We start from the raw sequence: 15,929 nt of genomic DNA, 5'->3' as shown, positions 1-15,929 counted from the left end.
TTTGTTTGATTTTTTGCTTTTCTTTCTTTTTATTTTTCTTTCATTTTTTTTTCCTTTTTTTTTTTTTGTTTTGCTTTTTTGCTTTCTTTTTTTTTCTTTTTTTTTTCTGTTTGGTTTTTAGTTTTAGACCTATGGCGGAACCCATTTTCATGTCTGTTTGAGGTTTATTCTTGGATTCTATTCAACTAGTCCTAAGAGATCTAAGCTAGTTAGAGAGTTAACTGATTATTGAACTAGTGTCAGCATCATCCCTACTGCAACTTAAAAGTTATTTAGCAGACACAAAAATGGTGTTAGTAAAATGCTTCCTAGGTTAGTTTTGCTGGTGTACATATTAGTAAAGTTTAGTCGTCTGTTATTCACTAATCACAACGTGCACCTTGTTAACATAAAAGGCGCAAGCTATTTCCAGCAACGTCACTATTTGCACTATTGAGCAGCAACTGTTCAGCATGCAAGTGCCTAAAGTCCATGCCAAAGGAGGAGGGAAGGCAAAACAACCAGTAGAAGCAGCACACGCTGATGTGCACATGCAGGAGGTACAGTACAGTTCAGAAAGGAAAGGAAAGAAAACGGGGAGAACCAAAGGAAACAATAACTGCTTTGTGATGACGTAAAGATGAGTGGGTGTGGCATCTCCAACATTCCCAAATCAAGTTTCCATGCCATGCATCATGAATGGTTAGAGACTGGCTGAGCCTGCGGTCACTCAGGCCAGCCACCATTTGTCTTATCCCGTGTTAACCACAGCTGGATGCAAAAAACGTTCGAAACGTTAACGATGCCCCTACAGGTGAGTTGGAAAACAGAAGTTGACGGGAACAGGTAAAAAATAAGAAAGTCAACAACGGATGAAAAGAAGGAGGTCAAAGTAAGCAGAAGAGTACCAACCGCAGTTCCTCTTTTGTTAATGATGTCTACAGTTAAAGAAAGAAAGAAAACACACGGCAAACCCAAAATAAGAAACAATTAGAATGATATCTACCGAACAATGTAGTTTGTTTACCATAGCGTGTCCAATGCCTGAGTGCTTTGTGGAGAAGGGGGGAGAAAGGAAATTAAAAACTGTGAACAGAATAACGATCGTTACTTAAAAAATATGATGGTCTCTACCATGTTAGTACATTTTTTTTGATTCAGGTAACGGTTAGTAGAATGAAACATTCCATGAATGACATGTTAGTTATTAAGCATGTTAGTAACATAGAAAAAGGGCAAAAAAATTTTACAAGAAAAAAGCAGACTAACAAATAGGCCTCCCACAGAGGTAATACTTTTTTTCCTGCCATTATGGTTCACATCTGGCTACTAGACAGAAACAGACACAGCAATGTTCCCTTTGTCTTCCTGAGTATATCTGAGAGACGTTGTAGAAGTCTAAAAGGGATTCAAAGGCCTGAAAGCTCATCCACTGACCACTGCCGCCCTAGGCCCATAATTGATCCCTCCCCCCACCCTGGCCCACCCCAGCCCAGCAAATTAGTAGGAATCGGTTGGCATTGCCCTACTACTCAATTTTACAGCATACAAGGAACTGCTCCTCAACTCCAAAACTTCCTTCGGTCATATTGATGGACTTTAGGGTCACAGTTTACTGCAATGAAACAAAGCAAAGATCCTGACACATAGAATGAGTAGAATGGATTTGTTTTTTAATCTGTCCTGCCACACATGCACCCCGGCTCTGTAACTCCTATTTCCTTTTTAGCTATCAATTCACAGTTTATAGTTTTGTTAACCTGAGCAAAGGCAAATCTAGAAAGTGGGCTCCTCAAGACCCACCCTTCCTTCTGTGCTTCTCTCAAATGAGCCTCCGGTCTCTTGGTGAGTATCTGAGAGAAAAAAAAATAAAAAAAAGGAAAAACCAAAGAGACAGACTTACAGGAAACCTGTGTTTGGCAGCTATACTGATGGGGTGGGGGGGTGGGGGCACCATCTCCCAAGGCAGTTGTGAAGCATGCAGGGTCCCTCCCATGTCAACAGGCATCTCAAAGGTGTTTGGGGGCTCTCAAGAATCTTTTCAGTGTTACTTGTCTGCTTTAACTAAACTAAACCTCCACTCCTAAAGCTCTCTTTTGCTTCTCTAGCTCAGAGCTTAAGCCTTTCAGAAGCAGGAAAGAAAAGGTTAGAGAGTTAACAGCTCAGAAAGAGAAGGCTGTTTTAGTAAAGGAAAACCAGAGACATTCCAGTCATTCTGCAACTGTTTAGAGAAATGACAAATATGTTAGGGATATTAGTCTGAGATCAGCATGTACCGCAAAATAATTAGTCACTGTCAACACTTAACAAAATGATACATTGTAATATCATAAAATTTCAAATAATAACCAAAACTTATAATGATCAATATATAGATAATCTATTTACTTTCATCTCTATATATACTGTAATAATATATCTCAGTTAAAAACATACAGTATATGTAGACCCACAGGTTTAGTGAAGAATCGGTATTGTCCTGGTATATAGCCTTTTGTAGGAATGTTTAAAATATAATCAAATAGAAAAGGGCACCTAGAAGATGAACTGGTCTCTCCAGAATCATTTGGAGTTTAACTTAAAGTGTCTGTGCTAAAAATAAAAAAAAATCTTCATAAAAAGAATCTTTGGAAGAGATATAAACCCCAAAAGTTATTTTTCCCCTCAGGGACTTTTCTTATTCCCATCTTTGGGGTGGAAGTGAGGAGGGAGTAGGGATTGATACAATCCCAAGTTACAAACACTGTTTTGTTTTGTTTTGTTTTTTTACTACAAAAAAGGAACTGTGATTTAATGACCCCAATGTGCATGCTTCCAAATGATCACTATGGAAACTATAATTTAAAATCAAACAAACAAAAAAATCAAAAACACAACAAAATCACACACATCACAGGAAGGGCAGGTCGCAGGGGTATCCTTGCAGCCCTTTGGGAAATTGTCATATGTCACCTGTATCAAAATAGCCCTTGGGCCCCCAGAACTTTCTAGATATGCCCCTGCTCAAGTATGGCAGGAAGATTCATCTCAGGAGAAAAAGCTAAATTTTAAGCAACTCTGAGGAGCCCTGACTCATGTTGTTAGGTTTTCAAGTACCACACACACAGCTGTAGCGAGAAACAAAGCCAGTTACTCTCTTATCCACTGCGCTGTTACCTGACGCAGATTCCTGGTGACTTTCACATCATGCCAGGCATTATCATTAAACTTTCCATTCACGGGCTCCACTAGTGCTTCAAAGGCCCCTGATCCCAAATTAATGACCAGAGAGACAGCTCCATTTTTCAGGGCAAGATTGACATAATCTGCTGATTTCCCGGTGTGAAGCATGAGTCCATTCCTCTGAAGGGTTTTAAAGGACAGAGTTATTTCATCGCTGCTGCTTTGAATGGGGTTTTGAGACAAGTCGTAGCAGAAGTATTCAGATCCCTTGAAAGTGGCAATGTATTCTTCTTTTCCTAGAGGAAAACAGATAGATAGATGCATAAGTAAAGGTACACACTATGCAGATCAGCAGATCTTAACAAAAACAATAACTAATCAGGCCCCAAATGAACTCTTTGCCTAATTAACATTCACAACAAGAGCCCTGCCAAAGAGTCCAATAGTGCTGTAGGTGGCAGTATATTTTTAATAAACCTCCTCAGCTATTGGGCCATCAACTATAGTAGCAGCTAAAAGTGACATTCTTGAAAATTCAATTAATTTTTAAGTATCACTGCAAGAGCTCTGATCAGAGAAAGCAGCTCTGTGATCTCTCCAGGGCATGAATCAGGTACCATAAATGCATATTAGATGGTTCCACTGTGCTGGCACCAATGGATCCCAACATGTTTGCCACATTCTCTCCGTCTAACTGAGGAGTTATTTTAATTTTCAGTGAAACATTTATATTCAAAGATTTTTTTTTTCAGTGAAGGGCCACATATTTCTATCACTATGAGGCCATAACAAATTATCTGTTAAGGGGAAGGAAAAAAAATTATTTGATCTGGGGGTAAATCTCTCCCATAGAGAATATATATTTCCGCCCCTGGATGGAGGGAACAGTGACAGAAAGTCTAATGGAGTCAGCTGAATCGTTAATTCATTCCCTGGTCTCATCAAGCAGATGGTAAGGCTGCCTTTTATGAGACTGGTAAGAATTCTAGCACATCATCTTGGGACAGCCTGTAAATGAAGTCTTAACATCTCCTATGTATCTCAGTCTTCGCTATATTTAGGATTAGCAATGCGGATCCCACAAGATGCTACACAGATAAAACAGAAATGTGGTTCTTTGGAAAGAGCAGTTTTCTCCCTGATGAAGTGAGTTTAACCAAAGGAAGAATGTAAGCCAAAAGCTCCTTTGACTTGCTAGGCAAAGATGATAGTGTGCCAAGAAAAATAAGATTGTATGGTTGGAAATCAGCTTGCAGTAAACTATAAACATAGAATTATAAGTGATAATGCAGGAATTTAATCTGTTCCACTGGTAACATAGTTTTGCTGTTATGGCCACTGGAGGGTTTGTATACCAGCAGGCATTCCACTCTTCTCCTGAGAACAGGTTTTTACTTCAGGACTATTTTCATTTGGTAACTTATATCTTGGAATCTGAGCTCAAATCAAGGTTTCAACTCCTCTGTGCCAGATGACTTGAGTTCCTGAATGAAGAAACAAGTCATAGTGGCCATAGATAGCCAAGCCATGGCACTGCGTAAGACCATAAGTCAGCACTAGGGATGTTCACAAGGGATTGAACCCTGTTACAATAGTCATGGACTATTGATAAATAATGAAGACTAGCAGTCAGGTCCAACACACAATGTTCAGAGTAAGAGTCATAGGAAAGACAGCTTGATCTATACCAGTGGGTCCCTCCCCTTCAAATATTCAAACTACAGGTTGTTCATGCTGCAATATTAAAGACCAGTACTGATTTGGGATAAAGAGTGGCCATAGCTAACCTCATTTCTATATCAGAATGTTTACAGTAAAGGTGTCTGCTTCCCTGGTCAGTTCAATATGATTAAGATTAGGCACCAACACAACTAAATATAACTGTAATATGAGGGGGAGAGATGATCCAAAATATGAGTTTAGATTGCAAGTTGGCCACTTGTTGTGACTGGGAGCAATTATCTTCCCAAGTTCCACTTTCTGAAACTGGTGAGTGACACTGAACTTTGGGGATTGGTATGAAGATAAAATGAGACATTCAGCACAAGCATCTGGTAAAGCTGATGAATGGCAGATGCCTTTCTCCTTGTCTACTTAAAGGGAAAAGTGTGATAAATGATCTAAAACAAAGAACATAAGCCATACTAATGAAATCCAGAATATACTCTTTAAGATCAGAAATGGAAAAGGATTTCCACTATCAAAATTTCTACCCAATACCATATTTGAAATTGCAGCTATTACAGAAAGACAAGAAAATATATGAACAGTATAAAGATTATAAGAGATAAAAATAACATCACATTAGCAAATATGGCTGTATAAACTGAAAGACCAAAATGATCTACAAATATCACTTGGCTTAATAAGATATTTTAGAGAGATTGTGGGGTTCTATATTGTGGGGATAATCAATGTTTTAACATATATAAGTAGATGTATAGATTCAATAAAATTCCAATAAAAATCTCAATGAATTTTAAAAATTAATGTGAAATGTTGATTCTATAGGCAAAACAAAGTGTGTAAAATAACTAAAATATTCCAGAGAAAGATGAAGCAAGTTGCCTGTATAAAGATGGACATTTATGATGAAATTGTGACAATTACTAGTATATATTAAGAGGAGAATAAAGATAAGCTAAAATACTCCTAAGTATATGAAAAACAATTTATATTGATTCAGACACTGAAGATAATGAGCAAAGGATAGATTTGCCAATAAATGATGCTGAGACATCTGGTCATCTAGATAAACAAAGTGAAATTGGATCTTTACATCATTGTATCACAAAAACCAATTATATCTGGACTAAGGATATATTTAAAAAAACAAACAAACATGTAAATGTTTAGTAGGATTTATACAACAGGCATAAAAGGTACTAAAGGTATTAATAAATTCATCCACATTAAAATTAAGAAAATCTGTTTTTCAATAAAGAGTAAGAGGTTATATGAAAAGATGAGTGCAAACGTTTTCATTTCATATTAATCAATAATGTAGGATCTGGCAAGTACCCCAATAAATCAATATGAAAAAAGACAAAGGGAGAAAAGGAAAAAAGAACTGTTGAGAATTTCATAGGAAAAAAGATAAATGTGGCCTATGGATAAATGAAAAATAAGCAATCCTACCAATATTCAAAGAAAGGCAAAAAACAAATTATATACAGATTGCATATCACAGCCACAAAACTGACCAAAATTAAAAAGAAAATATAGAAAGATCCCAGATTTGGGCAAACCCATTGATATTCATTCTTCTCTACCGTTGTTGAGAGCATGGGCAAGATAAAAACTGGCCAGCTGCTCTGGGCTCCGCTTGGCCTTATGCATAGTCCCATGGTTATTTGTCAGAGGATAAAGAATTTGGGGTCTCAGTCTTTAGAAAAGCATCAATAAAGATACTATTCTCTAGTGTTTTTCACTCATTTCTCCATACTAATTGTTCTGTTTTTGATGATAAGTCATTATGAGGATTCTGGTTTATCAATATATACATACATCCTCCTTGGTGAGACCTACTTTTCTAACGATGACATTTGTAACAATTTTTCCTCCTACTGAATACTCAGAGCAGATCTCTGTGCCAGTGGAAGCATTACAGACCCTCCTCCAGCTCAACCCCTGCATTTCTGTTATTAAGAAAATGAAGCCCATCAGGTTTAAACAACTGTCAATTTCATAAAACGTGCCTGTAGCAGAGCTAGACTACCAATCCAGTTTCTGTCTGATATGCCAGGCCCCCTGTAGGAAGGTCAGAGGGTAGTGCCAGATAGCATTCAGAAAGCTAGGGGGAAAAAAATGACAAACTATGTGTTTGTAGTAAGAAAATAATAATTATGTTTAGTCTACCTGTTTAATAAGGCTGGAAAGCATATAATATATTCAGAAAGCATCCACTTAAATAACTGAATAAGTTTTGGGAATTGAAGAGGTTTGGTATATTTAAAGGCTATAGCATTTTATCCAAGAGACCTCATGCCATTACAAGTCTGTGTAACTCAGAATGAATTATTTAAAAAAAAAAAAGAAAGAAAAGGATTGCTTTGACAGATAATGTGGCAGAGCCAGGGGGAGAACACTACCCAGAGTTGCACTTCATTAGGTCATGAGCTCTGAAGTGTATGAGTGTTGATGTATTTTAACACTACATTTCTGTTACTTCAAAATGAAAATATACCACATATGTTGTTTAATTACAAATTTAGGTAATTCACATTTGCATTAAATGTAATTACATAGTTTTAGAAAAATTTACATTTTGTAATATGCAATTATCTTAAAATGCCATAAATGATTCATGAAGCTAAGCAGGAAATTTTTTTTCCTTGTTCCCTTTCATAAAAGAACATACATACTACATGAAAATACAAAATCACTTTATTTTCTATAGTATAAGAGGATTATATTGTTTTGAGCTCTTTGCTACCTTAACGTTTTTGTCATTAAAACTTGTGCCATATCATATGCAAATGCCAAGGAGCACAGTGAAGTATTTATGCTTTTGTATGGAGCTCTTAATGAATAGGTCTAGGTCAATTTTAAAATGCAATTCTCAAATACCTTATATGTGTTAAAACAATAAAAATGAAAAAGAAATTAGACCCACAGCCATGCATATGTCAAAAAATACTTACATCCAAGATACATAAAGAACTTATACAAATTAATAATAAAAAGTTAGACAATAGGGAAAGTAGAAAAATACTTGAGCACTCTTAAATAAAAGAACATTAATGTGAAAAGATATTTAATTTCATTAGGTCCTCAGAGAAATACAAATTAAATCATAATGAAATGTGATCATATTCCACCAGAATGAATAAAATGAAAAAGACAAAAAAAATACAAAGAGTGAGGGTGGGGAGCAGTTGACACTCTCATAGAATGTTAGTGGGAATAACTTCAGGAAATTGACATTATCTTTTAAGGCAGAACATAGGTCTAACCTATGAATCTTACTCATAAGCTTATATATAAGAAAAATGCATATATAGATCATCAGGATAATAATATACCAGAATGTTTGTAGTGACAGCCTACATAATAACCTCAAATTGACCAGTACTGAAATAATAATTTATGGTAGAAAAGATAAACAGATTGAAGTAGAGTCACTCAATGGAATATTAAACATCAGTGAGAATATATGCTATACAATTACTTGTAGATATATGAATAAATCCCACAGTAATAATGATGAGTAAACTTCATCCCATTTTGCAAAAGTTTAAGCACAAGGCAAACTATGCTGTTGAAAATTAAGGTAATAGCTACCTTTTGTGGAGATAGTGAGGAAGGAAGGTGAGAAGGACTCTGTGGTGCTAGTAATATTCTGCTCTGGATTTGGTTGTTAGCTACAGGTATGTTCACAGTGAAGACAACCCACATAGCTGTATACTTATGATATATGCACTCCTTGGTATGTTTACTGTGTAAATATTAAATAATCTGAATGGGCACAGACAGAACTAACGTGATTATTATTCTCCTGATCAATAAGATGATATGAATAAGACACTGTTCTTATTAATGCTTCTATTATAAGTAAAAACTAATCACAGTGGTAATAATTTTAATTGTCATGATTTAAAGCTTTTTAATGCGTATTAATATCCCTTAATATCATTTGATCTTCATACTAACTTCATAAGATTTAGAAAACATAGGCTGCATGGATGTAAAAATTATGTTGATTAAGGACTGATATCAAAATGAAGAGAGTCCTTGAATGGTGGTGGCCTGAATAAATGCATCCCTTCTCATACCAGAATCACTGATTTCTGCTTCATGGGAAGGACTATTAATCAAGAGATTGAATGGCTTCCCAAGTTGATATAGAAATTAATTCTTAAGATAAGGCCCCTTCTTTTTTCCTGTGCATGGGGCACACTCTTATGAATTTGATTTTACATTTCTATAGCCTCCAAGTTCACTGAACTTCAGCAAATAATCTATAAGCAAATTACCCTACATTTGAAGGACAAGGATGCCCATGGGCAGAAAGAGGGCCCATGGTCCCCATTGCATGAAGAATGTCTGTTTTCCTGCATTATTATTCTTGATTGCTTTTCTTTTTTCATCTAATCCCAAATAACACAGATCTGTAAGCCTTCACTATAATTGTGAATTTCTAAGATTGCTTTCAGCCCAAAAGAAGCCAAAAGTCAATAAATGAAAAATATATATATATAAAATAAAAACACTTGAATGAAAGATGTGATTCACTTATTTTTTTCCTTCAGAAGAAAATACACAAGAACATTTTACCAAAAAACAAAGGCACACACTTGAAGTTTACATTATTAAATTAAATAATAAGCCTGGGTATCTTCAGACTATAAAGATCAAATAAATTTAGAAAAACAGAAAAGTTTGTCTACTGAAACTCATGCCAGGATAAAACTTCAGTCTCTAAGAAATTTACCAAGAAATCACATCATTTTATTTGCCACAACCCTCTGCAGTTTAGGAATTAAAACAATGGATTGATTACTCTATGGAAACAGTGTTACTTGAAAGGAAGAGTAGTTCAGTCTTGTCTTAGATTTTCAACTGACACAAAGTTATAAAGCATTCTGAAATCCTTAAATGTGATTCAACCTAGTAAATGATGAGGCTAACTTCTACTATTTGGCAGTAAGAAATCATGTTTTATAAAGTATCCATTCAAGGTTTTATTCACATTAGATAGACTCTGAAGCAAGCAATTTGAAAATAAACGGCCAAGCTTCCATGAAATAACCCTAAGGTAGGGGTAAACTCTTGATGATAAATTTGAAGTCATCAAAAAAGAAAAGCTGGGGTTGTGGTTGGTGGTAGCATGCTTGGCTTGCATGCATGGTGCACTGGGTTTGATCCTCAGCACTACATAAGCAAGTAAAACAAAGGTATTGTGCCTGTCTACAACCTACAACTAAAAGAAAACAAAAAAAAGAAGAAAAGTAAAGAAGACTTACATATTATTTAGTCCAATGTCCTCATTTATTTAATAGGTTGAGGGCCCAACAGCAAAATTACAGTCATAGCTACTTAGGTGAAAGCCAGAATATAATCCTTGCCCACTTAATTCCAGTCTCAGACAATTCCTTAATTCTGTGGTATTTCATGATATGGGTCTCTAATTCATGACCAAAAACTAAATGAGGCTTCAACCTTAGTATGATTTTCTCCAAAAGAAAACATGACATGACCCTATCATATAACTAATTTGCATTTGTTTAAATAACCACAAGTGCTAACACCCAAACAGGAGATGGTGTGCCTGCCTGGACTGATGACCAGTCGGTCATACAGAAATCATATGGTCCACAAGCAGGGCAGTGAACATGCACCCTGGCATTCATAAGGTATGCAGTTTCTGAGCCTGCCTCAGGCTCAAACCCCAAAGACAGGATCTGTAAAAAATAGATGCCAGCATCTTTTAACCTGAAGGAAATCATTAACACAATCCAAATGAAAACACAGTTCTTACAGATTCTCTGTAAAAACATCTGAATTCTCTGGGTGATAATTAATGGTTATTTAATAAAGAAGTAAATGATAGGAAAAGAATTTTAATCATAGCAGATTTATTGCTATTCTGTCTTTATAGACAATTCTCATTTATAAAATGGATATGGGGTACATTTCAAGAAGGAAATCACTTTGTTACCAACTTAGGGTAATCTATACTAAACAATTTACCTGTTTAACCAAGTTCCAAAGAGTACACAATTTACGATTCTTCCTAAAATCAGAGCAATACTGCCTTTAACTCTAAAATCTATATTATAAGTTATCCAACAATTTTGGCCATTGAGTAAACTGATCTAAATTAAAGAATTTGATTTTTTAAAATAAATGCAAGTAATAGCCTCTTGGAAAGTAAAAGCAGAGTGGCAGAGAACTTCATATGGAAAGCATCATGTAGAGTAAAATTGCTTTAAAAACATGATCTCTTGTGATATGCCATTCTGACTATGGCCTAGGGGACAAGGTCATTAGCATGACCTGGAGCTTGTGAGAAATTAAGGATCTCAGAACCCCTCCTCAACCTTTGATAAAGAATTTGCACTATGATGTGATCTCCTGGGTGACTATAAAGTCAGGTTTGAGAGTGCTATTGTTAAACAGATACTTACATTGCTGCAATTTATTCTTTAAGAATTGTAAGGAATTTTTTTGGCATCTATTATTTCAGAGTTAAAGAAAAAATATATTGATATCATGGCATTTTTCTAAAGGGATAAACATCCAGCTCAATTACTTTGCATCTTTTGATTGGAAAAATAAGCCTAGGGAGGGGAAAAAGCAATGGAGAGAACTGATCAGTGTGTAGTTATGTCAAATATCTATTTAATATGCATCCAGCAGAGAGTCCAGTCTTTAAATCATTAAAAGTAGTCTCTGATTTCCTATTCTCATCGTGTTTCATCTTTAGGCAATATTACAATAGAATTCTCTCTTGGTTTGGAAACTCTTCTGGATGAATGTAAAGGGTGTATATCTCTTTGTACAGTCTAACAAGTCATCATTGTTAGTGAATGAACTCAATAAGTTTCATGCAACTGCATTTATGATTCTTTTGAGAAATATCTTTGTTCATACTCTGCTGAAACTGAAAACAATCATGCATTCTAGATATGACCAGACTCAATGAACACTGATGGAGCTGAGCTGCAACTTTTCCACTTATTATAGATAAATGAACTTGGAACATTCTAAAATTAATAATACCTAGCAATGGAGGATATACGTACTGTTAAGTCAAAGTCTACCATGCTTAAAACAAGAATGGCAATTTCTTAAAAGAAAGAAAGAACTAAAGTTATCTTCATATCCCTGGTATCTTAAGTAGAGGAAGAAGTAAATAAATATGTAATGAGTATAATGAGGAACTATGTTGGGATGGGAGAAGATGTATTTATGTACCTCCACTCACCCCCTTGCTTGACCAAGTCTTTGTGATTTATTTTATTTTTTCAAATGATAGATTGCTAACCCATTATTAAAATAACATAAAATAGTAAGTTTGAATACATTAAAATCAGTATAAATCGTGAAGAGATAAATTGTAGAATACCATTCTTTGCACTAGAGAAAGAAGAGAGGAGAGATGCTGGAAACTCATGGGCATACCTCTGATCTCAAGACAAAAATGACTATTGAATTCAAAGGTAACCCATGTAAACATCTAGTACAGAGAGAGATTGATATTCATTCAGGCACTGTTCATTTTTCAGTTATATATCAGATGTCCACAGTTTGGACACACTGTTTTAGGCATTAAAATGCATCAATAAACAAGGCCCTCAGGGTCTCCATTCTCATCAAACTGGTGAGAGAGATAAAGCCATAAACAAGCAAAAACCATCATATGTGATACTGAGCAAGCAGAAGTGTGCCATTAGAGTGTGACAATGACTAGGGCAGCCTGATTGATTTAGGTAACTGGGAAAGCTCTCTTCGAAGATGATAGTTCAACTGAGACCTGAATGATGAAAAACCACATCTGAAATTGCAACCTTCTAAACTAAGAAAATATTTGTTCATTCTTAAAATAGGAAAAAAAAATCAGTGAACACTGAGCTTAGCGAGACAGGCAACATAGAACAAACGAGATGAGAACAGAGATGTGAAGTGGGGCTAGATCCTGTAGGGCCTTCTAAATCTTGGTCAAATTTTAGGACTTTATTCTGTATACAATGGAAATACGTTGTGTTTTTGTCGTCTGGGAAGTGACATGACTTAATTTAAATACAAAAAGATAGGTCTGGCCACTGTGTGGAGAAGTTACTCTGGGTAGGTAGGGGATCAGTCATTAGACCAACATTTATGAAGTTATGGATCACAGGAACATCAGCTATATATAGTCCTCATGAAGTCGTAGGCAAATAATTGATCACCTTAAAGTCTTGAATTTTTCATCACTAAATGAAAGCAATAATATTGACATCCATTTAATAGAGTGCTTATGAGGATTAAATAAGACAATATATGCAAGAAGTTCATTAAAGACTCTCAATTATTGGGTATAAATATGAAGGAATATTTATTATGGATGTATTAGAAAACAGTCACTGTTTTTAAACATGCATAGTTACTACTTCTGCCCATATTTAAACAAACTCTTAGGCAGAATCCTTGAATTTCTGGCTGTTTTTGTTTATTGAAAACTTAGGCTAATTTAATGTTTACACTTAGATTTGACTTAACTTTCATGCCTCATGATCTCATGGTTTTTATTTGTGGAGGGGGTGTAGTATGACTTGATGCATAACCCCTCCTTTGGAGATGGCTCTTTCAAATTTTAGTGGGGTGTGGAGAAGGAGATGGAAGAGTCAATACAGTGGTTAATCCTATAGTCCTCTTTCTTTTGGCTGTACTTGTTGCTCTGTTTTACCCTCACTGATCCTAGATGACCTTCTCCTGGTAGACTTCACAACATCTGCTTACTATAATCCATTGTCCCAGCAAGTGCCCTTTTTGGGAGTGATACTTGCCAGATGGTTCATGCCAAAGCCCAATGGGGGTGTCTGCTTGACCAACAGAATCATAGGCATCCAACTACATCATATGTGAAGGCAAAGGCTACATTCCTGCTGGCCCCATCCATTCTTCCAGTTTCCTTCTTTCTTTCTCAGGAACTTCCCATGGCCACTTCTGTTTCGACCCAGCTTCAGCAAGCTTGGTTCCTACACAGTCATGCCCATAGAGGGTGGCATGCCAGCTCTCCTGTTTTTCAGGCATACTCAGTCTCTGCACCTGATGCTACCACAGGTTCTTCCTTCGGTTATCTTGGCTGAAGGAAGCACACTGTTCTGTGAACAGTATGTTTTCACAGCCCATGACCTGGCAATTCTCTTCTCTCTGTTCATTCATCCCTCATTGCCTAGGTACAGAAGATGTGAGGTGAGGAATTGGCAGTGTATTTGGAGTTGTTAAAAAAAACAGTTTTAATGTCTTCTAGTTAGTTAATGCTGATGGAGATAACAGCCAGTTTGGGGAGGTTCTATTTATAATGAGGGCCATTCATATTCTTGTTTCAGGGGGCAACAGCAACAATTTTATGAGAAAACTTTTCATTCAACATGCTGTTACATATATAAAAAAAAAATCATACCGGGCACATGGTAGGCAATTAATTAACGTTGGCTCTCATGATCATCATCATCGTCATTATTAAAGTAACCACTGTATTTCAAAGGACGGCCCAAGAGTTTTAAAAAATTAGTATGACCACATCTTTTATTACCCAGGATATAACTAGGACCAACACCTTAAATCTAGAAGTATTAGGTTAGTTATGGTTCATTAAGTATGAAAGAGATGGAAATACTGTCAAGAGAGAAAAGGAAGAAAAGAAAATGCAAGTCTTTATTGGTGGTTTGATAATTTTAACAGGGTTGTAACTGGAAGACCTGCAAAATAATTTTGATATTTTTATTTTTTACTTCTTCTTCTTCTTTTTTTTTTTTTTCATTCTCTTGGGAAACACTATTCGGCTAAGTATCCTGACACCTGTGCACTGGTTTCTCCTCAGCCACTTTTCCATTCTCTGCCTTTGGCCACCCCACTTAGCCACCCTGGGCCTCATTTTCTTCCCTGGCAAAGGGATGGAACTGGACTAAGTGATCTCCAGTGTGATCTTTCCATTCTAAAAATTCTCTGCTTCTATAACATTCTTGATTTATGAGCCACTGTTTCATCTATTCATTCAATAAACATTTACTCGAGCCCAACTCTGTGCCAAACTCTTTCCGTTCCTGCTGATAAAAACCAGGCAACATGCTAGAGTTAAAATGTCTTTAAAGATTTCTGCTGGATGCTGTTTTTAAAAGGAACTTTCCATGGAAACCTCTACCTCCTTGGGATTCCAGAGGTAGCTCTCCTCTTGTTCTGTGAGGAATTAAAAATTCATAAAAAATAAACTGACATTAATTCAAAAGGATACTTTCAATTACTTGTCTCCCTTAGCCCAGAAAAAAACATTCTCCAGTGGATTTTTTGGGGCGTCAGAAGAATGTTTTTGATGGTTATTTTTTCCTCCCAATTTAAGATACTTCAGCATATTAATATAAATTCTAGAAAAATAATATATTTTAGAAGAAGTCTAATGTTATTTACTATAAATCTCTGTGAATTAATTACACTTGTTTCTCAAAAGTATGGAATTAGCAATCAACCAGAATCAGTATTTTCCTATAACTAGATCTCTTAATGTGGAATTAGGAGCCCCAGATTCAGTTCTCCATATTATGCTTGGTGGCCAATTGCAATTAAAAAGGAAACATAGCTGAATCTGAGATGCTTTTAATACACTGGCTATAGTGATCCAGTCATGCCACATTTCAGATTTTTGAAAAATAAGACCTGAACTATAATGACATATTATTATTTTATTATTATCATTTTATTTACATATCAATGTTATATAATCTCCCCTCACTCCATCTATCATACCTGTGTTGAAAACATCATAAATAAATATTGTCTAACTTGGTTTTTTCCCATCCCAGTTTCTTCATCTAATTTGAGTACTGTTTTCTCAATTCTCTGAAGGATGGTATAAAACTAGCAACATTCTAGATACATTGGGCAAAAATTAGCTCATTATATGTGATGGATGCCTTGGTGTTTTACTTCCTTCCCATCTCCAGTAGAGCTTCAGTTTGTTTTTTTCTTTTTGTTTTCTTTTTTTTAATTTTTTTATTGTTGGTTGTTCAAAACATTACAAATTTCTTGATATATCATATTTCACAATTTGATTCAAGTGGGTTATGAACTCCCATTTTTACCCC

The 15,929-nt window shown here is 35.6% G+C and overlaps 1 protein-coding gene across 44 annotated transcripts in view; it reads right to left on the bottom strand.

Moving 5' to 3' along the window:
• The window catches only part of Nrxn1 (neurexin 1), a 1,091,229-nt gene that overhangs the window by 668,051 nt on the left and 407,249 nt on the right, over window positions 1-15,929 (bottom strand). For 20 of the 44 annotated variants that reach the window (XM_048804367.1, XM_048804382.1, XM_048804384.1 and 17 more), the window contains one exon: window positions 3,136-3,437. In XM_048804367.1, coding sequence (XP_048660324.1) covers window positions 3,136-3,437 — 302 coding nt within the window. Of the gene's footprint in view, window positions 1-985; window positions 1,031-3,135; window positions 3,438-15,929 lie in introns of all 44 variants that reach the window. The other 24 variants (XM_048804359.1, XM_048804357.1, XM_048804361.1 and 21 more) reach the window with 2 other exon arrangements.

Source organism: Marmota marmota, unplaced genomic scaffold (genome assembly GCF_001458135.2).
Source record: "Marmota marmota marmota unplaced genomic scaffold, marMar, whole genome shotgun sequence".
Lineage (NCBI taxonomy): Eukaryota > Metazoa > Chordata > Mammalia > Rodentia > Sciuridae > Marmota > Marmota marmota.
The sequence above is the reverse complement of the archived record's forward strand: the minus strand, read 5'-3'. Positions and strand labels throughout refer to the sequence as shown.